This window comes from Marmota marmota, unplaced genomic scaffold, assembly GCF_001458135.2.
Source record: "Marmota marmota marmota unplaced genomic scaffold, marMar, whole genome shotgun sequence".
Taxonomy (NCBI): Eukaryota; Metazoa; Chordata; class Mammalia; order Rodentia; family Sciuridae; genus Marmota; species Marmota marmota.
The window spans coordinates 3,308,884-3,334,990 of NW_025999999.1; the positions used below are offsets into that span (position 1 = coordinate 3,308,884).

The 26,107-nt window shown below is 47.5% G+C and overlaps 1 protein-coding gene across 1 annotated transcript in view; it reads right to left on the minus strand.

Annotated features, from left to right (window-relative positions):
- The window catches only part of Rrp12 (ribosomal RNA processing 12 homolog), a 34,741-nt gene that overhangs the window by 3,412 nt on the left and 5,222 nt on the right, over nt 1–26,107 (minus strand). The window contains exons 4-30 of the mRNA XM_015494577.2: nt 25,243–25,319; nt 24,455–24,560; nt 24,148–24,264; nt 22,236–22,374; nt 22,032–22,159; nt 20,233–20,331; nt 19,429–19,520; nt 17,510–17,621; nt 17,190–17,287; nt 15,550–15,664; nt 14,138–14,280; nt 13,879–14,000; nt 10,827–10,891; nt 10,577–10,739; nt 9,958–10,112; nt 9,661–9,728; nt 9,003–9,096; nt 7,947–8,105; nt 7,727–7,807; nt 7,410–7,515; nt 7,118–7,225; nt 6,252–6,409; nt 4,928–5,019; nt 4,603–4,761; nt 4,308–4,483; nt 3,957–4,082; nt 2,408–2,457 (exon numbers count right to left, since the gene is read on the minus strand). Coding sequence (XP_015350063.2) covers nt 2,408–2,457; nt 3,957–4,082; nt 4,308–4,483; nt 4,603–4,761; nt 4,928–5,019; nt 6,252–6,409; nt 7,118–7,225; nt 7,410–7,515; nt 7,727–7,807; nt 7,947–8,105; nt 9,003–9,096; nt 9,661–9,728; nt 9,958–10,112; nt 10,577–10,739; nt 10,827–10,891; nt 13,879–14,000; nt 14,138–14,280; nt 15,550–15,664; nt 17,190–17,287; nt 17,510–17,621; nt 19,429–19,520; nt 20,233–20,331; nt 22,032–22,159; nt 22,236–22,374; nt 24,148–24,264; nt 24,455–24,560; nt 25,243–25,319 — 3,108 coding nt within the window. The remainder of the gene's footprint in view (nt 1–2,407; nt 2,458–3,956; nt 4,083–4,307; nt 4,484–4,602; nt 4,762–4,927; nt 5,020–6,251; nt 6,410–7,117; nt 7,226–7,409; nt 7,516–7,726; nt 7,808–7,946; nt 8,106–9,002; nt 9,097–9,660; nt 9,729–9,957; nt 10,113–10,576; nt 10,740–10,826; nt 10,892–13,878; nt 14,001–14,137; nt 14,281–15,549; nt 15,665–17,189; nt 17,288–17,509; nt 17,622–19,428; nt 19,521–20,232; nt 20,332–22,031; nt 22,160–22,235; nt 22,375–24,147; nt 24,265–24,454; nt 24,561–25,242; nt 25,320–26,107) is intronic.

Below are 26,107 nucleotides of genomic sequence, written 5' to 3' on the forward strand. Positions count from 1 at the left end.
AAATAAAAAAAAAAAAAAAAAAAAAAGTAACAAGCAGGAAGTCAGTAAAAAGGGACATAACATGTTCACTAATGACATCAGTACTGGCAACAGCAACCTACGTTGAACATGAGTGTCCCTCCATCCTCTACTTACAGATAAGGAAACAAAGGCCCTAAGGCAGGTTACACAGTGAGGCTCTAGTCCTTGTCCTGACCGCAGGCCTGCCTCTCCACATTAAACTCCACCCTAGGAACACGGGTACCCATCTGGCACCCTAAAGCCAGCCCAGCCCCTTATTTCCTAACAGGGAAATTAGGTCCTAGACCTCTCTGGAGGGAAGGCCTTCACCAGGTCTTCAATTCTCACAAATTCCACTCAAACTTTCTCACTGGTTACTAGTGCACTGATCCTTCACTCAGTGCCAGGCCCGGGGACATGGGTAACAGGACCCAGTTCCAGTGGGAGACCCCTGCCCAAGCTAGTCGCTACAGTCCCTCAACATTAGAGTCCTAGCAGTTATGAGCCAATAACAAGGACACATGGAGCCATCCAATTATACTCTATAGCAGGCGATGAACACCCGCCCAGGGCTGCATTAGGGCTGCGCAGGGATGAAGGCCAGTCTGGGGCTATGCTGCGCACTGGAAGCCTGACAAAACTGCAGACTCCAAAGGCATGTAAGCTCCAAGGCCAGGGGTGCCAGGTAGAGGGACCAGAAGGAACAGGTTGGAGCACACAGGCTGTGTCTGAGCACAGGGCACCAGTTGCACTGGCTGTAGCCCAGCACAGCGGATACCTAGTGGAGAAAGGAAAGTGTTCCAAGGAAGCGTGACTCAGGCTTCTCTGGGGAGGATGATGCCTGAAATGGTTTGTGGTTCAGCTGACACAAAGACAAGGCCAGCCAGCCCATCCTACTGGCCTTCCACTGAGGCCACTACTGGCACCCCAGCACATCAGGCTCCCACAACTTTGGAGGGAGGAGAACTCAGCAATGGCATAAGAAAACCACTGGGTTGTCAGTGCAGGAGCTGTCATCTTGTCATCTCAAGACAAGATGCCCCAATCCTGCCCTGCTCATGGGCCATCCTCGTTCCCTTGGCGAGGAACGAGTAGGCTGCTGAGGGACTACAGGACATGCTGAAGGAATCAGGGAAGCCTTGACAGATCAAGATTTCCAAGAAAAATGAGTAATGATTATAAAGAAGAGCTGTGACTGACTTAACTTCACCATATGCCAAGCACATCACAGAGAAACCTGGATTTGAGCCCAGGCAGTCTGGGGTCAGGGACATACTCATTTGCAGGCTACTACTGCTGCCTGGAAAATAAAACCAGATGGTGGCTGAAGGTGCCATGGAAGGCCAGATCTTGGACCAGGGAAGGGAAGAACTCCCAGGTGAGGGAGATATGCCACACTGAAACAGGCTCAGGAGGAGGCAGGGAGAGTTTTTAAGCAGAAGCAATATACTACTGCTCCAGAGCACCCAGAGGGGCTTCCTGCATGAGGGGCCTTCGTTTTTTCTTTTCTTCTTTTTTTCCCCTTCCAGCACTGGGAATTGAACATGCTAGGCAAGGGTCTACCACTGAGCTATATCCCCAGCCCTTTTTATTTTGAGATAGGTTCTAAGTTGCCCAAGTTGACCTCAAACTTGTAATTCTCCTGCCTATGTCTCCTGAGTACCCGGGATCACAGGTCATCAAGCCCTCTTACATCAGAGTCTTCTAAGATCCTTAGTCACTCTCTGACACCAGAGTCTCTTTGCTTGGTTTTCACCCAGTTTTCCAAACAGCAATCTGCACTGTTTCAAAACTTAGTAGCTCCTTGGGAAGAGGCAGGCAGAGGGCACTGGGAAAGTATGTGGGAAACTGGGGAAGTTTACCACAGGTCAAAAATGTACTTTACATGCTCAATTTGATCACAATGTCCCAGTAATTCTATGAGGTGGTCTACTTAGAATCCCATTTTACAGGCCAGGAACTGGGGCTTGGAAAGGTTAGCCTGAGGCCAAGATGTGACCCCAGAGCCTTCCTCTTTAGCGCCAGTACTATTGCACCCCCAACCAGGCAGCTACAGCCTAAAATGATGCCCAGGGGGGCTGGATGAGCTGGACATAGTCTGGAAGGACAAAGACGAAGACACCTCTCCAGCATGTTTCCAGAAATGGTGTCTGCCCTTGGAGCTTAGGCCACCACTCCCCTTGCAGCCTGCAGAGCACATGCCATTCACAGATGCAGAGCCATTTTTTCTTCAACAGGACAACTAGCCAATGCTGAAGGTCACATGGGGGTGCTTCAAGGCATCCAACCCTTGAGGACCCACTAAGTATTTGAGGAGCAGAGCAGGCACAATATCCCCAGGGGACAGGTGTGAAGCTGTGGGGCCCAAGCTAAGGTCTGAGGCCCTCTGACAACAGCAACTACTCACACTTCTGACGCTCGCGTTCTCCATCAGGTCAGCCATCTCTTCATCCTCACCTGGCATCAAAAGAAGACAGCCCTGTGAACACTCAGGGCACTCCCAACTCACCCTTTCTTCCTGGCTCACCAGGATGAGGGGTACCAACTCCAACCCCAGAAAACTGCCTTCCCCAGACCTGTCCTTTTAAGGGAGATAAGACCTCTGAACACTGCCCCCTTTTTCCCATCCTAGGCTACAGGGATGATGGCTCCTGAAGGAGTAGTGACCCAATTTTAAAAGTGAATACAGCTTTTTTTTTTTTTTTTTTTTTTTTTTGAGAACAAAGAAAGTCCTAGGTTTCCTGGAGAGACTGCCCAGACCCACACATGCTCCACTTTGACAGGACTGCTTCATTTTCCTACCTGAGAGCCTGTTTTTTTTTTTTTTTTTNAATCTAGTTTATTTAACCACAATCTTCTAGGCCATCTATCCCTACCTACTGGTTTGTCTTTCTTTGTATGTTCGGCTTTATTTTTTTAGTACTGGGGACTGAACCCAGGGGCACTCTACTCCTGAGTTATACCCCTACCCCTTTTTATTTTTAATTTTCAGACAGGATCTTGCTAAGTTGCCCAGACTAGTTTCCCACTTAAAATCTCCTTCAGTCAGCCTGTCCGATAGCTGCATACTCCACTGTTCCCAGCTTGAAAATCTTTTCTTTCCACTGTGGGCACATAAAGAAGTATGAAGCCAACCATTTGGAGGTGAAAGAGATTCAGGCAAAGTCAAGAAATAACCAAAAAAATAAACACACCGTGTGACTAGATGCTAAAGACAGGGCGAGGACCTGAGCTGAATCCTAAAGAGTGCGGAGGCTTTGAAAAAGTAGAAAGGCAGAAAGGGACTTCCTTAGCATCAGGAATAGCCAGGGACCAAGAGGACAGGAGAGTAAAGGAATGAGAGGGGAGCAGAAGACCAGCTACGGAAACACGCACGCACTGTATATATTCTATAACTTCATCTTCCCAACAACCCTGTGAAGTAGATATTGGCATCATGCCAATTTGGAGTAAGGACATACAAGATGAGATGTTAAATAAGTGTCTATAGACACAGAGCTGGCAAGTGAGGTGCAGGGGAAGCCCTGCGAGTGCCAATTAGTAGGGCAAGTGAGTCAAGAGCCTGCAGCTCAGCCATGGGAACCAAAGCATCTCAAAGATAGAATTTATTTTTTCAGTGCTGGGGATAAAACCCTGGGTCTCACACACACTTGACAAGAGCTCTACCATTGAGCTACATGCCCAGCCATTTTTATTTTTTATTCTTGGGGACAGGGTCTTGCTAAGTCACCAAGGCTGGCCTTGAACTTAAAATCCTTTAGCCTCAGTCTCCCAAGGTGATGGGATAACAGGCATGCACCACTACGCCTGGCTCTCCTGTGTTTACCAATGCTTCCTTAACAAATGATCACTGCATGGAAAGGTAGATGAACATCAAGTGATTGAACGAATTAACAAGAGCAGCCCTGGCCTGGGCCAGAAGCAGCTGCATTCCCAGGATGGGCATGTGGCCCCACCTTTAGTGGTGTCCTCTTCTTCTACCTTGTCATCTCCTTCCTCCTCCCGTATGATCAGCCGGCCATCAGCGCTCACCTTGAAGCCATGGTCCTTCTTCTTGCTCCGGCCAGGCCCAGGCTGTGTAGCTGGTATGGCAGAATTTGGCATGAGGAGGAGGAAGCCCAGTCCTAACCCACTGGCACCCTCCTTAGAACCAACACGCCAGGTCTATGCTCCCAACTGGAAGCTTCTCAGCTTCTATCCACTAGCCTATCACAGAAGCTAGCCCCTGCCCACCCACCAGGAACGCAGCACTAGGGCAAACCCAGCACGGGCCCACTAAGCTCATGGGCCAGCCACTTCTTTCTTACCAAGGACTCGCTGGGCCACCTTGGGATCCAGGAAATTGAGAGGCTCATCCCCTCCTCCCTCCTTCAGCCATGCCCGGCTCCTCTGTCGTGCCAGCTTCTGCTGCTCCTTGCCCCGGCCTCTTTCTTCCTCCTCATTGTCCTCCTCATCTTCTGAGTCAGCCAAAATCTCCTCAATGCTAAGGATAGAGAAGCCCCAAGTCAGAGCACTCCCTGGAGATGCAGAGGTCAACTGGGCAATGCCTGGACACTCTGGGCTGGAGGAAACCAGGTCCCTAGGACCCCACCGTGATCTTACCTGTCACCTTTACTCTGGGCAGGCTCCTCCTTCTCTTCTTCCTCCTCCTCAGCAGCCTGGCTCAAGGCACGGTGCCTCTTGGCACGGGTCTCAGCTTTCCGGATATTTACCAGGACTTTGTGGTACTCCTCAGGCAGTAGCCCCTTCACCAACTCAAACCTGAGAATGGCAAAGAAGGGCTGAAGAGAGGCACTGGCCAGAGAGCACTCCTCAGAGGTAAGAGGTAAGAGGGATCATGGACTCTTCTTCCCTTCAGTCCCTGGGGGGACTAGAAATCCTCAACTCCGGGCTTGCTCCACCCCCACCCCCATTCAAGTGCACACACCCAAACTTGCGGATGAACTTGGTGAATAGGTTCCGAAGCTTCATGCGGAAATGCCGGCGCATGTCATCTGAAAGTTTCCCAATGGCTTCCATCTACCAGGCAGAGCACCAGCGTGTCAGGAGGGTGCTATGCCTTCCATCCCACCCACCTCTCACTGATGTCCACACCAGAGACAAAGCAACCAGGTCCAGCTAAAAGCGGAAGGTTTGAGTAGCTCTCCTGGCTTACCCCTTGGTTCAATTGTGCTTCCAAGAACTCTGAGCAGCCCCATCTTTCCCATAAATCCCCCTTCACAACACAATCCCTGACCACCCTTCCTAAGATGACAGCTTAAGTCCTTTTTTTGAAAAAGGGTCTCACTAAGTTGCCCAGGCTGACCTCAAACTCACAATCTTCCTGCCTCGGTCTCTCAGCACCTGATTACAGGTGTGCACCACCACGCCTGGCTGGCTCTAGCCTTTCTGAGCAGTGCTTACACTCTACATACATTCTCTGACTCTTTACAACACAATGGGACAGATGTTATAACTCCCAATTTATAGATGAGGAAACCAAAGAACAGTGTTACATGGCTGCTGAGTGGCCACAGGGGCAGGAGTCTTACTCGTAGAGCCCATGGAGCCCACTTTGCCTAACATCATAACCAGACCCAAACACAGCTAAGAGGGACCTGGCAGTCTAATGACTCAGCTGGATGGGAGAAACTGGGCAGTGGGTGCAATGGGTTAGAGCTCTGTCCCAGCTTGCTGCAAGCCTGGGTAGGCTCCCTCTGGGCAGGACAGGTCAATTACCCACTAACAAAGGGTCCTTCGGACCTTTCTGCAACCTAGCAGGTGCCCCAGCAGGGTTGTGCTAAGGAACCTTTCCAAACTGGGAATCAAGCTGGGCATGATGGCCCACACCTATAATCCCAAATACTTGGGAGGATCTTCAGAAGGATTGCAAGTTTGAGGCCAGACTGGAAACTTAGCAAGATCCTATCTCAAAAAATAAAAAGAGCTGGGAAAAAGTCCTGAGATTGTGAACCTGGAAATCTCTGGCCTGTTTCCTCATCTGTTGAGGAGGGGTTGGCTCTACCCATTGGTCTTTGCTCTGCAGAGCAGTAGCTTCCATGGAGGACACAAGGTAAAAGGCAAACTGGGCATTGTGCCCCTCCCTTGCCTTTACCAAGTTGGCACTTCCATACCAAGTCCCTTCCAGGGCTGCTTACTACCTGCTTCTGCACAAAGCTAGGGCTAAAGAGAAAGTTTTTAACTTGATAGCCTTAAGGCTAGCATGACACCCTGAAGGACATTGCCACCCTCTGTGGGAAAGGGATCCTTACCACCAGCTGCACATGCTTGGCCAGGTGCACCACATCCATGACCACCACGGCCACCTTGATGAAGCCCAGTGCAGACTTGACCACATCACGAGTACGGGAGGCCAGCAGTAGGCACACATTCTCCAGCAGCTGCTCTACTGTGCTAGTCCCCATCATCCCTGAGATGAAGGGACCACTGTCATGAGATACCAGGACCCCACCTGGACCTAAGACTGCCCAAGGACAGCTCTACCTGCCCTTGCCAGGTCAAAACTTAGTAGAAGCAAACATTTGGAGATTTTTGTGTGCCTGGTAGTTCTAATCACATTCTATGGAGTGCCCTTGTACCCTTTAGTCACCCCATGGTGGGTGACTCAAGATAAAAAATGGAGATTCTAGGGCTGGGGTCATAGCTCAGTAAAAAAGTGCTCACCTAGCACATGTGAGACCCTGGGCTTGATCCTCAGCACCACATAAAAATAAATAAATAAAATAAAAGGTATTGTGCCCATCTACAACTAAAAATTTATTTTTTTAAAAAAGATGGAGGTTCCAATAGGTTAGTAAAGTTTTTCAACACTTTACATGGCTGGCAGGAGCCAGGAGCAGAACTAAAAACTGGAAGTTTGCCTACTCTACCCTACTCACAACTGACAGGGGACGCAGAGTAGCAGAGCCACACTGCTTCATGCTGGGGCAGGTGTGAGGAAGCAGCCTCAGCATACCCACCAGGGGAGAAAGCAGAGGTATGTGAGAAAGGAGACAGGGAGGCAGGAGGTACCTCCTTACTGCTCTCTGGAATATTTCCCCATTCTCGTAGCCACCCTGTCCCAGAACACCTTCCTACCTTAAGGGCTTCCCAAGCCTTCAAGGAAGTAAATATTTACCTTTAAACTCGAAAAGAAGGTGGGTCAGGGCCAGGATGCTGCAGCTAACCATAGTCACTGGGCCCACCAGGCCAGGGTAGATCAGGATGAGGTAGCGCTGTAGAGCCTCTGGGGGCAAAAACTAGAATAAGTCACATGAGGACAGGGCCCCCAAAGAGAGGAGCAGCCTGCCTGGGACAGGGCAGGGCAGGGAGCTCACTCCGCGAGTTCCCTTTGACAGCGGTTCTGAGGGAAACTTACCCATCCTACTACAAGCAAAGAATCCCCTTGGTTAGCATCACCCAAGCCTCACCTTCCTGGTTAGAGCCGAACCGCAGGAAAGCATGGCCCATCTCCACCAGTAGGGCGAAAGCATTCTTCCGAGCACCCACCGACACCTCCTTGGTGCATAGAATCACCTGGTCACGACAGTCCCATTAGCACGTATCCTCTGAGTCAGCCACCCTAGGGTGGGTTGCCCAGAGTATAGGGGCAAATAAAGGCACCCATGTGCCCAGGTGGCAAACTGAGCCCACACTCACTGCCCTGCCCATATTATGACAGGCTATTGGGGACCATCCTTTAGGAAACCCACCAAATGCACATATACCCACCCCTCCCACACCTCACCTCTGGGACAAGGGCGGTGATGAACTCCTCGTGCTCAGATGACAATTTCTTCACAATATGTATGAGGCACTTCAAACGAGGCTGTGGGCATGGAACAACAGTCAGGAGACCCTCTGTGCCAGCCCACAGCCTGCAAACCTCTCCAGTGGCTCCTCTCCCAGTGTCCTCCCAGGAAATAACCCGTCCTCCCTTGGCAGAGCTGGCAGACCGGCACCCTCACCCTCTTGGCAGGAGAGGACGTGCTCCGCAGTGAGTCCAACAGGGTCTTCTTCAGCTCATCCAGATGCGTCTGCACAAAACGGGCCCCGGGTCCCTGGGGGCTAGCACAGACCTCCTCCAGCACACGGTAGGCCTTCTTCTGAACCCCATGGGCCTTGCTCTGCAGTCAGTGCATGGAGGACAGGGACAGATGAGGAAGGAGACTTGTATCCACCCCTCCTTACAGTGACATTCCCAGAGTGTCCACTGTGGCTCGCACTTGAGGGAACTCAGAGAAGAAGCTAGTCCTGCCCATCTAGTCTGGAGCTCATGAAGTCTGACAAGAGCTCTGGTGAAATATGGACATGTTCCATATTCCACCAGTGGCTAATTCCTATGCTGGGCATGGGGACAGTGGATGGCAAAGTTATTCCACTCACCACCTCTAAATGACGCACATTCTAGCAGCACAGCCTGTGGCCTGCTACTTTTTCTAGCTAGAGCAGCACTGCTCTCCTTTGTCCCACTGACTCCCACTGTTCCTGAGATACCAGGGAGCAACCCTGACATGGATCTTTATGCCCACCTTCATGTTCCATCCCAAGACACTTTTCATCCTAACTGCTATTAAACTTCAGCATGGGGACAGCTTTCAGAATAGCACCGCTGATCTGAGTTCTGAATGGCTGTCAGTCATAGGGTGAAGGAACCAGCACATGCAAAGGTGCATGTGGCACCTGCTCTATTTGGGACTCTTAAAGCAGCCACATGAGGCTGCAGTGGGATGAGGGTGTGGAGAACTGGAAGGGATAAAGGTCAGCCCAGGCCAGGATGGGCCTAGTGAGTGAGCAGGCAAAGGAGCACGGCCTGTTCTACAAGAGACACCTTAGCAGAAGACGTTGCAATTCAGTTGCCTTGGCACCTAAACTGATAGATGGGCAGGACAGAGTACAAGGCGAAGCCACTGTAGAAAACAGCAGACTAGACTGATCTGGGCAAGGAGCAAAGGCTGAAGAATAAAGCCAGAAACACCTTCTGAAGCCCCATCTCCCCACAGATGAGCTTGTGTGGGGCTTACCTCTAGGTAGGGCCGGATGGTAGAGTATAGCTTGCTGATGGCAGCTTCATCAGCATGAGGAGCCAAGGCCACAACCAGGTCCAGAACAGACAATCTGCTCAAAATAGGAGACAAAAAAATAATTTAAGTGAAGCTGGAGAAGAGATAAGCTATCAGTGTTCTTATGTCTACTGTTACAAGAACGTGGGAGAAGTCAGGGTGAGGACAGGGGTCTTTAAGGAACTTGTGAGCAATAATCATCACTAGCACCTAATCAAGCACTCACAATATACCAGTTATAGCTCTGGTGCTTTATAAATGCCAACTCCTTGAAACCTCAAAAAGTATTCAAGAGCAGATACTATTATCATGCCCACATTACAGATCAGAACTCAGAAACAAAGAGTGGGTAAATCATCTGTCAAGTCCACACAACCCGTTAAGTGGTAGAACTGGGAATTGAACGCAGGCAGTGTTGTTTCCAGGGTCCTTGTTTCTCCCTTGCAAGCAAAAGGGCCTCTCAGGAAAAAGGAACTGTCCAACCTCTCAGTATAGCTGGGGCATTCAATATCATAAGATTTCCCCAAAGAATTTCACAGTGAATCCATAAGGTTTCTGCCATATGCCGCTCCAGCTCCCTGGGCTGCCCAGTTCAAGTGGGGAAACCTGAACACATTACCTGGTGAAGTCAGAGCTAGCAGGGTCAAGCACCTTCTCGCTGGCTTTCTCCAGGAAACCATTCACCAACTAGCAGATCCAGAGAAAAAGAAAGGAGCAGTAGCAGCAGGTCCCAGAGCTACTTCCCCACCATTTAGGAGCCTCAGTCACAGCCCAAGACATAAAAGCTGTATGTGGTTCCATCTTCCAGATGGCAGAGACCCATGTGACCCTGGTAGGTGGGGACTCATCTTTCCCAACTTGTCCAACCCAATGATGCTCACCTGAGAGCATTTCTCCCACTCCCCCACCAGCACACCTGAGACTCAGTTATGGTGAGGTAGGTTTTGATGGTTTCCAGCACGGCCCGGCGAGGGGCTGGAGTGTCCTCAGCTGCAGTAGGCTGCCCATACAGGTTAAAGAGGATTGGCAGAAAGTTCTTGGCAAAGCGGCTCACTTCAGCACGGTCAGCCTCTGGCAGAAGGACCAAGGTTTGCAGTGAAGGAACATGAGCTGACCCTACTTCAGTGGCCACTGGGGTTGCAGCCCAGAGGTATCTGTTCAGGGGATCTTATGGCAGGATTTGGAAGCAGTGGGTTTGAAGTTTTCTGTGCCAGGATAGGCTAAGGCCAGGACAAAGAGAGCAGGTGCCGAAATGGTCTGGGTTCCTGTGTAGCTCCTACACAGGGGCCTGTGACGCTGACCATGATTCTGCAGCAGGTGTCACACCCTGGGAGCAGAGGTGAATGAGCAAGGGCCTCCTACTAACTCTGTGCGTCTCAAGAGCAGCAGCAAAAGCAGCAACACAGAAGTTAGCACAAAATGTTAGTTTCTGCAGTTATGTCTGTCAAATGAGCCACTGCAGGCCAGGAGATGGGGCCAGGGACACCTGCCACCCTCTCACCAGTGCCCACCCTACCTCTGGAGCCCACACATACCTGCCTCACAGCCCTTAGTGATGAGGGTACGCAGGGCCTGGCACACAGTGACTCTTAAGTCCGGGCGCTCACTGATGGCTGTACCTAGTGTTCTTGCCAAACCTTTGAAGGAGGCAGCCACGTCCGTGGGCCTTGTGCAAAACCCAGGCAATAGGGTCCAGATCTGAGGAGGAGATAATAAAGGAGAGAATAACACTAACACCCATGCCCCTGTGCTCTCCTCCCCATGCCTCCCCTCACTGACCCTTACCTGCCACTGGAGTGTGTCATAGATCCTGGACTCCACGGTGCTGCCTGCCTGGGCCAGCTCCATTGCTGGAATATGTGAAAAAGACACAGTGTGAACCTGGGCACCATCATGGCCTCATTTTACCAAAACCAAAGGTTCAGGGAGACAAGAATATGGGTGATTCTCCCTTCTCCATAAATTATATCATAATACTTATTCATTCTAAAATATTAGACCCATGGAAAACAATAATACAGAGTAATTATAAACAACAACATGGAGAATAATGTCTCTCTATAATCTTACTCCCCCAGGGATGGCTTCTGTTCCTTGTGACTTTTCTTATACTTCTTTAAACATAAGACACAAACCGGACTGTACTATACATATATTTTCTGTAAACTTGTTAATGTGATGATAAAGTTGGTAACATTCATTGAGCTTATTCTACATGGCAGTCTATAATGGCCATTTTATATGGTTATTTCATTTAATCCTCACAATGTAATTATCCTGCCCATTTTACAGATGAGGTGCAGACCCTGGCAAACTAAATAAACTAAATAACCTTGTCCAAAGTCACAGTGCTTTAGCCAAGTTGAAATTTAAATCTAGTTTATTTAACCACAATCTTCTAGGCCATCTATCCCTACCTACTGGTTTGTCTTTCTTTGTATGTTCTGCTTTATTTTTGTGGTACTGGGGACTGAAGTCAGGGCCTCACACATGCTCAACCAGTGCTCTACTACTGAGCCACATCCCCAGCCCTCCTTCATTCCAAAGCAAGACTTTACCAGAGCTGACTTAAGTGGAACCCACTGAAGGACATGCAGATTATGTCAGATTCTTTGCTAACAGAAACCACACTGCTAGAAACATCTTTGCATGTACATAAAAGGGAGTATAGATAGGAAATAGATAGCTACACACCAGTTTATATAGACACAAAGAACACTGTCAGGGCCGGAGATGCAGATGGAGCTTAGTAATGGAGCATGTACTCAACCCCCAGCATACACACACAAAAAAATCTTGCTGCCAGTGTCTATAGTCCCTTATATTTTACATATATGAAAAAAAGAAAAATTTGAAAGAAAAAATACATTAATGTTTTAGTAATTTTTTTAGTTATAGATAGATATAATATCTTTATTTTATTTATTTTTATGTGGTGTTGAGGATGGAACCCAGTTCCTCGCACATGAAAGGCAGGCGTTCTACCACTGAGCCCCAGCCCCAGCCACAGTAATAATTCTTTAATACATTAATTTTTTAGTAGTAATTCTTTAATTCTTTCTGGTTGGGGGAATTGAGTGCTTTTTTATGTTCCTCTTTAAATGTTTTCTGTATATTCAAACAATGTTTGAAATCAGAAAAAAGAGTTTCTCAACCTTGACACCATGGACATTTTTGGCTACATAATTCTGTGTTGTGGGGCTGTCCTGTGCATTTTAGGATGGTTAGCAGTATCCTTGTCCTATGCCCACTAGATGCCAACGGACCTTTCTCCCAGTTGTGACAATGAAAAATGTCTCCAGGCATTGCCAAATGATCTGTGGGCAGCAAAACCATCCTGCTGTTGAGAACCACTGTCGCAGACCAGGGCAGCAAACTTTCCGTAAAGGGCCCACATTTTAAGCTTTGTAGGTCCTATCATTTCTCTTACAACTATTTGACTTTGTCTGCCATTAAAAAGCAGTATGAGGGCTGGGGATATAGCTCAGTTGGTAGAGTGCTTGCCTCATTTGCATAAGGTCCTGGGTTCAATCCCCAGTAACACACACAAAAAAGCCTTAATAGAACAGGCATAGCTGTGTTCTCATAAAACTTTATTAACAAAATGGGCAGCAGGCAGGATAGTTTACCAATGCTGCCATAGACCCTCAAAATCCAATGAAAACAAAAGCTCCTGCAGCCATCACTAGGCCAAGAAATGTGAAGAAATGTGATCTAGTGCTAGTCTTATCCCTCATATAGGTCTGGGTCTATGTACCATAGGACACGAGTAGTATACAGAGAGAGAACAAGAAAATGATGGGACGAGAAACCATGTCCCAAAAGAAAGGGAGAGACCCAGCAGTTTGGGAGGCTGAGGTAGGAAGATTGTGAGTTCAAAGCCAGCCTCAGATAAGCAAGGCACTAAGCAACTCAGTGAGACCCTGTATCTAAATAAAATAGGGATGGGGATGTGGCTCAGTGCTTGAGTGCTCCTGAGTTCAATCCCTGGTACCAGAGAGAGAGGGAGAGAGTCTGAGGACATGCAGCCAGAAGGACACTCCCTGGAAGTAATGATCATTTTCAAATACTTAAAATACATATGCAAGTGCATCTCTTGGTATACAGAAGTACAAATAGTTGTCCTTCAGCATCCACAAAGGATTCGTTCTAGGACCCCTGTGGATACTACAATGGGCAGATGCACAAGTCTCTACATTATATAAAGTGGCAGAATATTTGCATACAACCTGCACATATCCTTCCCTTATACTTTAAAATTTTATCTCTAGATTACTTAATACCTAATATAATAGCACGTAGGGTTGTGACACTGTATTGTTTAGGAAATAATGACAAGAAAAAGAAGTTAGTACATGTTCAGTAGAGACATAATTCTTTCCCTGAGTATTTCTCATCTGTGGTTGGTTGGATCTGCAGATGCAGAATGCAAGGAATACAGAAGGCCAACTGTACATGTATAAACAAATATAGTATACATTTTGAAAAGTTCATCTCAAGGGCTATCACAAGGAAGAAAGGACAAGACTGTTTCTTGTGATCCACAAGGGAAGAATAAGACCCAAATGGTGGCAGCTCAGCTGGAAGGAAGCCAATGTCTGCCTGCAGAGAGCAAAGTTCTGTCCCAGGGACAGAGGCCTGGACATGCCTCAGAGTGGAGAGGAGGATAAGCCCTGCTGGGGAGGGCACTCAAGTTCTGGCTGGCCAGGTGTTGGCACAGAGATGCTGCCAAACATTCCAAAAGCTGGTATGCTGGACTCAGAGCCTTTTCTGGCCCCTTCAACTAGAGCTCCTGGATAATGAGACCTCAGGCTTTACACAGGAAAGGGTTCCAAACCTTTGCTCTTCAGGGTGTTGGCCAGGGGCAAGAAATAGGTAGTGAAGAAACCAAGTCGTGTTTCCCGGACATGGTCCCGAATGACGGGCAGCAGCCAGCTCCGTGGGAAATCCAGAGTCTCTCTGGAAGGGAGGGAAGGACACAGTGAGGAGGCGACTGCTTGAGGGCCTCTCTACACAGACTGGCAGAATTCTTTCCCTGGGAAGAACAAGATGTCAACTCCTGGCATTTCTACAAAGCCAAACAAGACCACACTTACTCAGAGCCATCAATTTCCAGAGGCACAGCCTGTAACACCACCTCAGGTCCCATGCTGGTCACTGCAGCCCCCACTGCCTGATCTAGGGCTGCTGTGTGGGGGAAGTGAGGGGAGAGGCGCAGGTCACATAAGGACTGGAGGCACTGAAACAAAAAGATGAGAGGTTACACAGTGAGACGTGCACACAAAGCTGGAGCATGGGTCAGTGGTAGGTTATCTACCTAGCACGTGAGAAGTCCTGGGCTCCATTGTCAGTAAGTGCAAGTGTGTGCACACATGCACAAAATAAATGGGTGTTGAACTGGGGGTGTAGCTCAATGGTAGAGCACTTGCTTAGCATGACAATGCCCAGGGTTCAATCCCTAACACTACAAAAAAATCCAAAAATAATAAAGTACAGGTGTTTTTTAATGCTCACAAGGTGACTATAACTAAATCAGCAAAAATTTCCCTTTTTCTTTTATCTGACCTTACTGTAGATCAATGTGGTGAGCAGAGACCCAGACCAGACAGTCTCCAAAAGAATGGGGCTTGGGATTCTGGGCCCAGGGTAAATGCCTCACACACAGTGATAACATCTACTGATGTGTCTGATCTCTCCCCCAAGGCCCAGAATTTTTTAAAATTCATTTCAATTAACAGTTAAAACTAGGAGGTTTCACATGCAAATGTAAATTTCCAATTTACCTTGAAAAATGGTAGGTCTGGCAAAAGGCAGTCTCACATGCAACACAGAGAATTAACAGGCACTGAGGAGACAGAGAGCTATGCCATCTGGCTCCCAGTTCCCCAGTGTGGCTTCTCATGGACCTTGCTGGTCTTGTGGAGGAAGCCAAGTTTGCTAACCTCAATTAGGTTAGCCATTTGTTCAAGACCCTCCTTCTCAGGGTGACACCTTGTGTCAACCAACAGTGTGGGGAGTCAGTGAAGAAGGCCCCTGAGGTCAGCAGCTATTCCACCTACTGACCAGGAGTCTGGGCTCCCACCTGCTCCTCGAGCTGGGATCTGCTCAGGATCCCTGGGTGATCCAGGATCATTAAATGATTTATTCTAGACTTGAGTAATCTCCCTAGAGCCTAAGGCTGTTTAAAAAACCAACACCATACTCCCTCATTAAACAAAAATTAGAGAACTGAAAAATCAAAGGCAAGGGCAGGAAAGGAAGAATCATAGAGATTCCCTAAGTTGCAAAACCATCAACTCCAGCAAAGACGGGTGAGCAGACATTTGTGTGGCGAGGTACCTCTTAGCTCTCTTCCTGCTCCTCCCTGACTGGTCCAATTACCTTCTTGGGGACACAGTACCTGCATGGGCACTATCAGGGTGGGAGTGGGGAGTGGTATGCAGAGAGCAAATTCCCGTTCCCCTTCTAGGAGCCTTAGTTCAAGGGGCCCAGCAGCTCTCTAGCTCACCTTCTTCATCACAGGATGAGCCTGCCTCCCACATGCCTCAAAGAAGACACTTAGCAGCTGCAACACGGAGCTCCAGGATGCATGGAATTTGTACGTCAAGCCCTCTTCCACCGCCCTGCCAGGGAACAAGCAGAGTTAGGGCCATGGTCACATTCACCCATGCACCAACCAAGAAAAGTCAATGGCTACTAACCTTTGGCTGGCCCCAGCAAAGGCAAAGGGGACAACTAATATTTGGAAAACGTCCACAATGTTCCCTGTGTTGAGTTGAATTTACACACTCTTAGTGCTTCAAGAAAAATCTGTGAGGAAGTAATCTGTTCCATTTTCAGATCAGAAATCTGAGGCCCAGGGGTCACTCTGTCAGTGCACTGCCCTCCACACTGTGAGAGGAGCCATTCACAGGCACACTGGGCCTACCACACTGGGCTTTCCCAGCCTGTTGTCTGTCATTATCCCATACCTTCTCTGACCTAAGGCAGAATGTATGGTAGGAACAGGTGGCCTGGGCAGAGGGGAAAGCCGCTAGCCCTTTCCAGGCTGTGCACACCTTCATCTGCACCATGTCCCCATGATGTCCATGCACTGGAGGTTTCAGCATGAAGAACTGACAGTGTGAAAAGGGATGTGGCTGTGGGGTAGTTGAAGTTCTTGAAATTTCCTGAAACCCTATCCCAGATGGACAAGAAACAGGCCTCTGTCCACCATGGAAGAGTCACCATAGCACCAGATCATGAAACTAAACAGAACCAAAAGAAACACCCAGGCCCCTAGCTTCTTAATTGGAATTGCTCAAGGGGGCTTGGCACTCAGCTTCCACACTGTCCTGCTGGGAATCAAAGGTGGCTGGTGGCTGTGTCTGTGAATGGCTCCTCTCACAGTGTGGAGAACAGTGCAACACATGGACAAAAGAGAGGTCTCTGAGGTCAGCCTACCACTGGCTGGCTAACCTCCACTTCCTGTCTATAAGATGGGGGTATTAGAGATCTCCTAGCATCACGTGGATCACTACTAGTTACAGCTACTGAAAGCTTAACCATGTGCCAGGTACTGTTCTGAGAGCTTTCCTAGAGCTACCTCATTCAGTCTTCACCTTCTTGCTACTCCCCTTTGGCTGACGAAGACCCTGAGATTTAGAGAGTTACGCAGTTAAGAACCGAATCAATCCCAGCTTCATGGTAGGAGCTCCAGGGGCAGGGATCCAGAATCCATACTCTTATGCCTCATATTATGGTGCCTCTCCCAGTGTAGGCACTCTGACACAAGCAGTGCTCCAACAACAGGAGTTGTTCTGGCAAAGGTTAGACAGGTACCCTGAAATCCCGGACTGCCTGATGCCAGGCACCAAGCTCACAGTAAGTGGTAAATGAAGCACTATGCAGAACATTCTACTACAGCACCCCTCATGCCTTCTTTTTATTTGGAGGGGAGAAGGTTACTAGGGATAGAACCCAGGTACACTCTATCATTGAGCTACATTTGCAGCTCTTTCTAATTTTGAGACAATTTCTTGCTATTTGCTGAGGCTGGCACTGAACTTGTGATCCTCATGCCTCAGCCTCCAAAGTAGCTGAGATCACAGGTGTGTGGAACCAGGTCCAGCTCCTCATGCAATCTTAACATGGACACCACATGCTCACCTAAACATCTTGGCAATATACTGGGCAGGACCTGAGGCTGAGACGGTCACAGAACCGATGTTAGCCATGTGTGGAGCCACACATTCCTTTAGTAGCTCCTGGGGGAAAAAAAAAAAAGACCACAAGCTGGCTGTCTAAGTCCCAGGCAGCCCCAGGAGCACTCATCCCTGCTAGATGATTACTTCTGGAAGGTTCTGAGAAACCTATCTTCCACTGTTAGAACGCCACCAAGACTAAACTGGTGGTCTGAGGTGAGGTGGCAGAACCACTTCTGCTCTCCGATTCCTTAGCTACAGCTGGGGTTGGGGATGCTGCAGTACCTTGAGAGTCTGGGTGGCAGCTGTCACCACCTGTGAGTGAGGGGAAAGAAGACAGGTCATCGCAGTTCCAAAAAAACGAGGGAGGTGGCCCAGTCCCAGGTCCCGCTGCAACCTGGCAAGACAAAAGTTTTTTTTATTGGGCCTGGTCCTCAGCCTCAGAGACTAAGCAACCAAGACTCAACCCTCACAGCCCAGATCCAAAACGAACCACCGAATGCAGGACTCTGTAGGGCCCTTCTGATGGGCCATTTAAAAAAAGTACTCTCATTGAAGTAATAATTACATGTGGTAAAAAAAACTCAAAGAGGTTGTCAGGGTATAGAATGAAGGGCATGCCTTCCTTTATACCCTTCTGGGCTGACCCTCAAAAGCACTTCCCAGGGGAAAATCAAAGTTAAATTTATTAAACACTCTTCCAGAAACACACAAAACAACACACAAAACAACACACAAAACAATATAGCAACACACAAAACAACAATTGCTAACCTGTACATAATATTTACCAACCACTGAAATAACAACATACACTCATTCACTTCAACCTTGCAAAAACTACTGAAATTAGTCCTGTTATAATTCCCATTTTACAGATGAAGAAACTGAGACACAGAGAAACATTAAGTCAAATAACTTGCATAAGACCACACAGGTTGGTGTAATGAGGTCAGGATTCATATCTCGTCAACCTGGGTCCAGAGCATATAAATACAAATAATCAGACCATGTTTACTGTTCTGCATCTTGCTCTTTCTCAATGTATTTTAGAGTTTTTTCATTAGACGCACATTTCTAATGTCAGAATAGTTTTCAAGGTCTGTATTTAACCTCTCCCCTACGAGACATTAAGTACTAGCTTTTTTGCCAACACCTAATACTACAACAAACATCCTGAGACATGTCCTGGACACCACTGTGGGCATGCTCCAGCAGAATCCTGGGAAGCAACAAATGGGATGATTTTGCCATTTCCAGCCCTTCCACATGAAAGGTGGTCTGGAGTAGGAAAAAGAACCTGGGCCTAGCTGACCTGGGCTGGAGACCTCCCAGGCTCCTTAGCAGCTGTGTGAGGAGTTATCTCGCATGGCTTTAGCTTCTGGTTTAAAAATCAGGGCTAAAACCTGCCTCATAGGGAAGGTTGATCAGTGAGGTAAAACAAAGGATGTGGGGCTGGGGATATGGCTCAAGCGGTAGCACGCTCGCCTGGCATGCGTGCGGCCCGGGTTCGATCCTCAGCACCACATACAAACAAAGATGTTGTGTCCGCCAAAAAATTAAAAAAATAAATAAATATTAAAAACAAAAACAAAAAAAACCAAAGGATGTGAAGCACTCAGTATGTGCCTGGGCCAGAGCAGGTATGGGAATCCTTCATGTGAGGGAAAGACAGAACCAGCATGGTGTAGCTATAGGACTTACAAGACCCTCGCTCCAGGCAAAGCAATGTAGGCCATCATTTTCTTCCAACCTTATTCCAGAAAAATGGAATTACTATCAAGTGGTCATGAATGAATGCAGAAACAGAAAGCAGAACCTAGAAACTGGGTTTGCAGGACTAAAAAACCCAGAGAAGGAAAATATTAACCTGGGCGGGGTACCACAGAAAAGGGTCCTGACAAAGAAACTGAGCACACAGAATGGCACAACCAGGGAGCAACAAGGACCAGGACGGATCTCAGCGTAAACACAGTGCTCTCCACTGCAGGAGAGGAACCAAACTCTGCTATCAGTGTGCTGCCCTACCATGTGCTTCAAAAAAATAAGCACTCGTCTCCAGCACACTTGACAAGGAAAAACCAGCAGACCCCAGGAAGGAAGCGGAGTGGCCCCTCCAGCTTCTAGTTCACATCCCTAACAGCTGTGTCACAGAGCGGACAGCCTGGAGGAAGGCCCCAAGACCTCCTCCACCTCATCCCTACCTGACCAGGTTGATATGGGCTTTCTCCATGACCTTAAGCCAGGCCAACAGGGGTTGTAAGTCATTCTCACTTGGGACGTAGTCATACAAGGCCTGAAGGGGGAGACAGAATAACCAGAAACTGAGCAAGAACAGTCAGCAGACCCAGTGATGATGACCCCTTACTACCCTCAGGGCACCAGGAATGTCTTGGCCAGAACTCAAGCCCCCTTGGCTTTTCCTGCTCCATCAAGTCCTGCTGGTTCCAATGCTCTGGAAGCAGAGCCTCTAGGAGCAGGAGTTTGGTGCCTCACACACCCTTTGAGTCTGACAAAAACCAGAGCCCTTCTCTGGTGAAACACATGTGAGTACACACACATTTTGCCAACAATTTTGAGGGATTTATGCCCCCTTCCCAAACCCACCCACAGATCTCAAGTTACCAGCACTGCTCCAGATAACTGTGAACAGGTCAGATTAGAGTTCATGAGGTTAATTAGGTCAATAAAGTCAGGAGGGGCTGGGGAGTGACTCAGAGGTAGAGTGCTTGCCTAGTGTGCACAGGCCCTGGGTTGGATCCCTAGCACCTCCAAAAAAAAAGAGAGAGAAAAAGACAAGAAAGAGCCAGGGCCCCAATTCCTGTGGATATTGATGCTAACTTTGGTGGCCAGACTCCTGACTAAGGGCCTGTCTCCCGACTTCCTCCACCGGAGCAGCCCAGATCATTTCACCCTCATTCTGCAAGCAAGCAGCAGGGCCAGCACCCTCAGCACAGCCTCTTAAGGGGCTCACCCAGCAATCACCCCCATCTCCATTTAGGCCTCACCGTGATGACTTGCGCGTTGAGCTCTGCAGACAGGGTGCCCAGGCTGGGCTTGGCATGGAACAGGCTGTGGAAGGCCTGCATGGCACAGGCTGTCACCAGCTGGAGGAGACACACAGGCTTAGAGGAAACTGCAAAGGCTGTCCTAGATCCCTTGACCTCCCATTCTACCCAGTGGGCTAAGGAGGAAGCCATAGGCCCCTTAAAACCCTGAACATGGCCCCATACCCAGATGCTCTGTCATTTTAGAAAGACAGGGTGGCAGCCACTAGAAAAGATTTTAAACAATTTAGGGACTGGGGATGAAGCTCACTGGTACCTAGCATGCAGAAGGTCCTGCATGTGGATCCCAATGCCACACAAAATAAAACCAAACCAATTCAAATCTTGAAAAAATTTAAACAATGACAAATGTTTTCAATTAAAACCAAAAAAGCCAGGTTGGGGCATAGCTCAGTGACACAGCACTTGCCTAACATGCGTGAGGCCCTGGGTTGGAATTCAGCACCATACACACACACACACACTAAAGCAGACTACAAATGGTATACCATAATTATAACTATATTTAAATATTTTCTAATATATGTTTAACCAAAGAGAACATATCCAAATATATCAAATATATATATATATATATATATATATATATTTTTTTTTTTTTTTTTTTTTTTNNNNAAGTAGTAGCCAGGCATGGTGGTGCATGCCTGTAATCCTAGCTACTCAGGAGGCTGAGGCAGGAGGATCACAAGTTCAAAACTGGCCTCAGCAAGGGGATGTGGCTCAGTAGTTAAGTGCCCCTGGGTTCAATTCCTGATACCAGAAAAAAATAATTTGTTTTTTTAGGTTTTGGGGATTGAACCCTGGGGCACTTTACCACTGAGTTATATCCTCAGCCTTTATTATTATTTTACTTTGAGACAAGATCTTTCTAAATTGCTGAGGCTGGCTTAGAATTTGTGATCCTCTTGCCTCAGCCTCCTAAGTTGCTGGGATCATAGATGTACACACTATACTAGGCTTACTTTTTACTCCACATAATTTCAAGTAATTTTTTTCCTCTCTAAACAATGATCGTGTCATTAATAAAAAGTTTTAAGGGGCTGGGGTGGTGGCTCAGTGGTAGAGTGCTCGCCTAGCATGCATAAGGCATTGGGTTCAATCCTCAGCACCACATAAAAACAAACTAATGTACTACCTAAAACTAAAGATACATAAATAAATAAATATTTGTTTTAAAAAAGTTTTTAAATGCATATATGAACACTACAAGAGAATATACAAATTTCAACACAACTCTGCCAGGCTGGTGAAATGGGATTGTTTCTAAGTCTAAAGCTGCTATACTGACACGCTAGTAAATAAGCAAGAATCAAAAAAAGGTCTAAAGCAGATATAACTATGACTCTGGCTGAAGAAGAGCTTGAGGGGAGTTGATGCTTTACAAGTCCCACCACCAATCCAACCTCATTCTGACCCAATCTCTAAGAGGAGCTTTCAACTGTACCAGGGCTCAGATGGCTCAGCGGGTCCTAACATTGTGGTTGATAAGGTGTCTTTGTTTTAGCATAAGAGTAGTAGAGTCAGGGCAAGGAGATCCCAGGTCCTGCTTTTTTGTGGGGACAAGGTCTCAGTATGCCCAGGATAGCTTCAAACTCCTAGGATCAGTTGATCCTCCTGCCTCAATCTTCTTAGTAGCTGGGCTACAGGCACATGCCATCACATCCATTTTTTGCCCGATCAGTGAGCTCCCCAAATACTACCACCATGGGCCCCCCTTTCTTCCTGTGGCCTGAGCTCACCACATGACTCAAGGTCATGACCCGCAGGAGAGTCTCGCTACAGTTCTTCACTAGGCCTTCCGGGAAGCAAGGCAGCACATCCTTCAGCAGCGTCAGCATGTGCAGAGTAGTGGTGGCCTCCTTGGAGCCTGGCAGACCAAGGGAGATTTTTATTATTGATCCTCCTCCACTTCCCAACCACCTGCCCTCAGGCTGGCTTCCCACCTCCAGACTTCTCAATCTCCTGGATGCAGAACTTGGCAGTGGAGACGGCAGCAGGATGGTGAGCAGGGGCTTTTTCACCAAACATGAATTCACTGCCCTTAAGAATTGAGCACACTCCATGCTGGGCAGCCTTCCGGATCTGAGGAGCAAGGAAAAAGGGGGACAAGGCCAATCGGCATTATGCCAACATCTTGGGTGGTTGGCAAAATCACAACCAAGCTTTGTTTTGTTTGCAGTATGGGGGATGGAACCCAGGGCCCTGTACATGTTAAGCAAGCACTCCAACACTGAGCTACACCCCCAGCTCTATTTGCTTTGAGATAGGATCTTGCTAAGCTATCTGGGCTAGGCTCAAATTATGATCCTACTGCCTCAGCTTCCCAAGTAGCTGAAATTATAGGTATGTGCCACTGTGCCTGGCTCAACACCAAGCTTTGACTATGTACTATGGACCCAGTGCTAAATTAGGGCTTTCTTGTGGTTGACTCCTGAGCTCTCTACTAAACTCTCTACTATTTCATCTCTGAGTGTGTCTTCACCTTTTAGACAGAGATTTATTCATTCAATCATCCAGCAAATGCTGAGTGGCACCCAGCCAGGCACTGCTCTAGGTGTGAGCAAACCAGCAGTGAATAGGGCAGACAAATCACATTCTACTTGAGACAGAAAAAGCAAAAGCAGCTGGGGATATGGTTCAGTGGGAGAGCCATTACCTAGAATACATGAAGACCTGGGTTCCATTCCCGGTACCACAAAACAAAACACAACAAAGAAAAAACATTACACTATGCACATGTATAAATATACCACAGTGAATTCCACCATTATGTGTATCTATAAATCACCAATTAAAAATATATAATTGAGTGGAAGGGAGACAGTGAGTAAAAAAAGGGGGAATAGGAGAGAGGAGAGAGAAAGGGGGGGTCACCAGGGACTGAAACAGAGGAAATTAAATTCCATGCATGTATGATTATATTAAAATGAACTAAATTATTACGTTCAACTATACTGTACCAACAGAAGCAAAAAAGAAAAAAAAACAAATATACATCAGAAGAAGTAGTCTGAAGATAATAAAATAGGGTTGCTTACTTTGTTGTTGTTGTTTTTAGTTGTAGATGGACACAATACCTTTATTTTATTTATTTTTATGTGGTGGCGGGGATGGAACCTAGTGCCTCACACTTGCTAGGCAAGCGCTCTACCACTGAGCCACAACCCCGGCCCCTAGGGTTGCTACTTTTTATAGGGTGGTCAGGAAAGTATCAACCAGTGAAGTGACATTTCAGAGACCTAAATCTGGTGAGGGAAAGATGTGAACACATATGTAAGGAGGCATGAGACTCTGGGTTCACAGTGCTTAGCACAGTAGGGAATGCTGGCAATAATTATTATTATATACCTCCTGCCTTAAATTTCTGGAGGAAACAGAGAGAGGAATCACCACTTTCTAAATACCTGCTTATAAGCCAGGAATAGCACCAGGCCTATGAACACTGGAGAGTGCCCATGACCCTGCAGCAAGGTTGGGATTCTTATCCCTATTTTATAATTATGAAGCCATGGTTTAAAGACTTTAATTTAACTTGTCCAAGGTGACACCACAGCGGTGACTCCAGAACCTCTACAGTGCTATCCTCCCTGCCAAGGTAAAGAAACATGTTGGGAGACCGATGTGTCAACAGGTCACTCAGTCTCATCACTGCCTGAAGAGGTACCAGAGAGACTCGGAAGGGCCTGACAGTGAACTTGCTGCTGGAGAAGAGGCTGTCCCTCATCTTCCAGATTCATGCGGTTGACTTGGAGGCAAGAAATATAGCCTTGAACAAAAGCTCCTCAGGGGCTCCTCCCCAATCCCTTCAGAGAGGCTAGCTTCCCTCCCCATTCTCTGGGGACCTAGCAGTCTCACCTTGGGCTTGGCATGCACGGTGAAGCTCAGCAGCCCATGGTACACCTGAAGGGTCACAGGGTAGCCCCAGGCTTCCAAGTCTTGCTTCCGCAAAAGGGTGGCCAGGCAGGAAAGGACCTTGAAGAAGAAAGTCAGAGTTTCTCAGCTCCACCAGCCTCATCCAGGAGGGAAAAGAGGCCGGATTCTCACCAACTAAAGAAAATGCCCAAGGGATCTGTCTAAGGATCCACAGAGTGTCTAAACACCTCCCAGGGGACAGCTACACTTTAACCAAACCCAATGGGCTCTAGAACACACAGACACTGACCCATCGGAGGGCAGAGGTGGAGCTGCTGCTGGCCTGGGCAGACATGATGTCCATGAAGGCCTTGGAGGTATCAGAGAACTTCTTAATGAGTACAGGGCTGGGCACGCTGTAGGAACAACAGAGAAGGTCACCCCAGAGAGGCATCTGAAGAACAGCTGGTGCCGGCTATGGTGGTACAAAGGAGGAAGCTGGACCCAGGAAAGGGCACGGCTGGCCCAGCCACTCAGCGAGTTGACTAGAGTCATACTTCCTTACCCTGAGTTTGGCACACTTTCGACACTACCTGAGCTCCCAGTTCCCTCACCTTCCCCAGCCCCCACAAGATGGGTCGCTATAAGCTCACTTGAGTCCTCTCAGCCCCTCTCTGGCTGCACATCTCCACAGAGCCTGATGCCAACGTTCCAGTCCATTTCTCCTGCCCTGCTCATTGCTCCAGGGTTACCCCCTCCCCAGGCACCAACATTCATTCCAATGTGTGATAGCCCAAGTCAAGTCCAGAACCCAATGTTGTAGAATGCTACCAGATATTCTTTAAATTCTGATTTTATTTTTAAATTTCTAATTGTGCTAACATACACATACACAGAATTTATCTTAAACACTTTGGAGCATACAGTTTAGTAGTTTTAAGTATATTTTCATTATTGTGCAACCAATCTCCAAAACACTTTCATCTTGAAAATCAAGTACCTTATTTAAAGAATAATTCCCTAATTCTGTTCCCCCTGTCCTCATTCCCAACCCCCTCCATAAAGAGACCTAGCATTCAAGCAGGAATTGGGACTCACCGCTTCAGGACAAGGTTCAATAGGTAAGCAACAGCAGCCAGCGACTCTGGGGACTCCACTGCTTCCATTGTTGTCATCTGAAAGCCAGATTGAGGGAGTGAATGGATAAAGTGTCACACTTCTCAACAGGAAAGCAAAAGGGAGTAGCCACATGCCCCCCCAAAATAGTTATGAACCAGAACCACGGTTTCAGAAGTTCAAATACCAGCTCTGCCATTATGTAACTTTGGCCAAGTACTCTAACCTATTTGTGACTCAGTTATTCATTTGGAAAATAGAGATGAGAATAGTATCAATTGCAAAACGACATTTCAGTCAATGATAGACCACATATAGGACAATGGTCCCAAAAGATCATATCACCTAATGATACTAGAGCTGTCTTAGTTTGTGTAAGTACACTCTATGATGTTCATACATGAGGAAATTGGCCAGCAACAGTTTTCAGAAGGTATCCTTGTTGTTAAGTGACACATGACAATGCTACAAGCCTTATAAGTTGTGAGGTTCAATTGAATTAACATATGTAAAGCACTAAGAATATTACCTGGCACATGATAAACCCTATACTGCCACCTTATTTACTTCATTTTTCTGGAAAAGGGATTGGCACTCCCCCCTCTCAAAAAAAGTTATTTCCAAATAATAAATATTTTATACGTTAGAGGCTAACATATGATCTTTGTTGCATATTCTTTTTTGTATATGCTTAATAATCATTTATAAAATGTAAAAATCAACTGGACAAAGTGGCACACACCTACAAGCCCAGCTACTTAGGAGACTAAGACAGGAGGATTGCAAATTCGAGACCAGCATAGGCAACTTAATGAGACCTTGCCTAAAAAAAAAAAAAAAAAGGAGA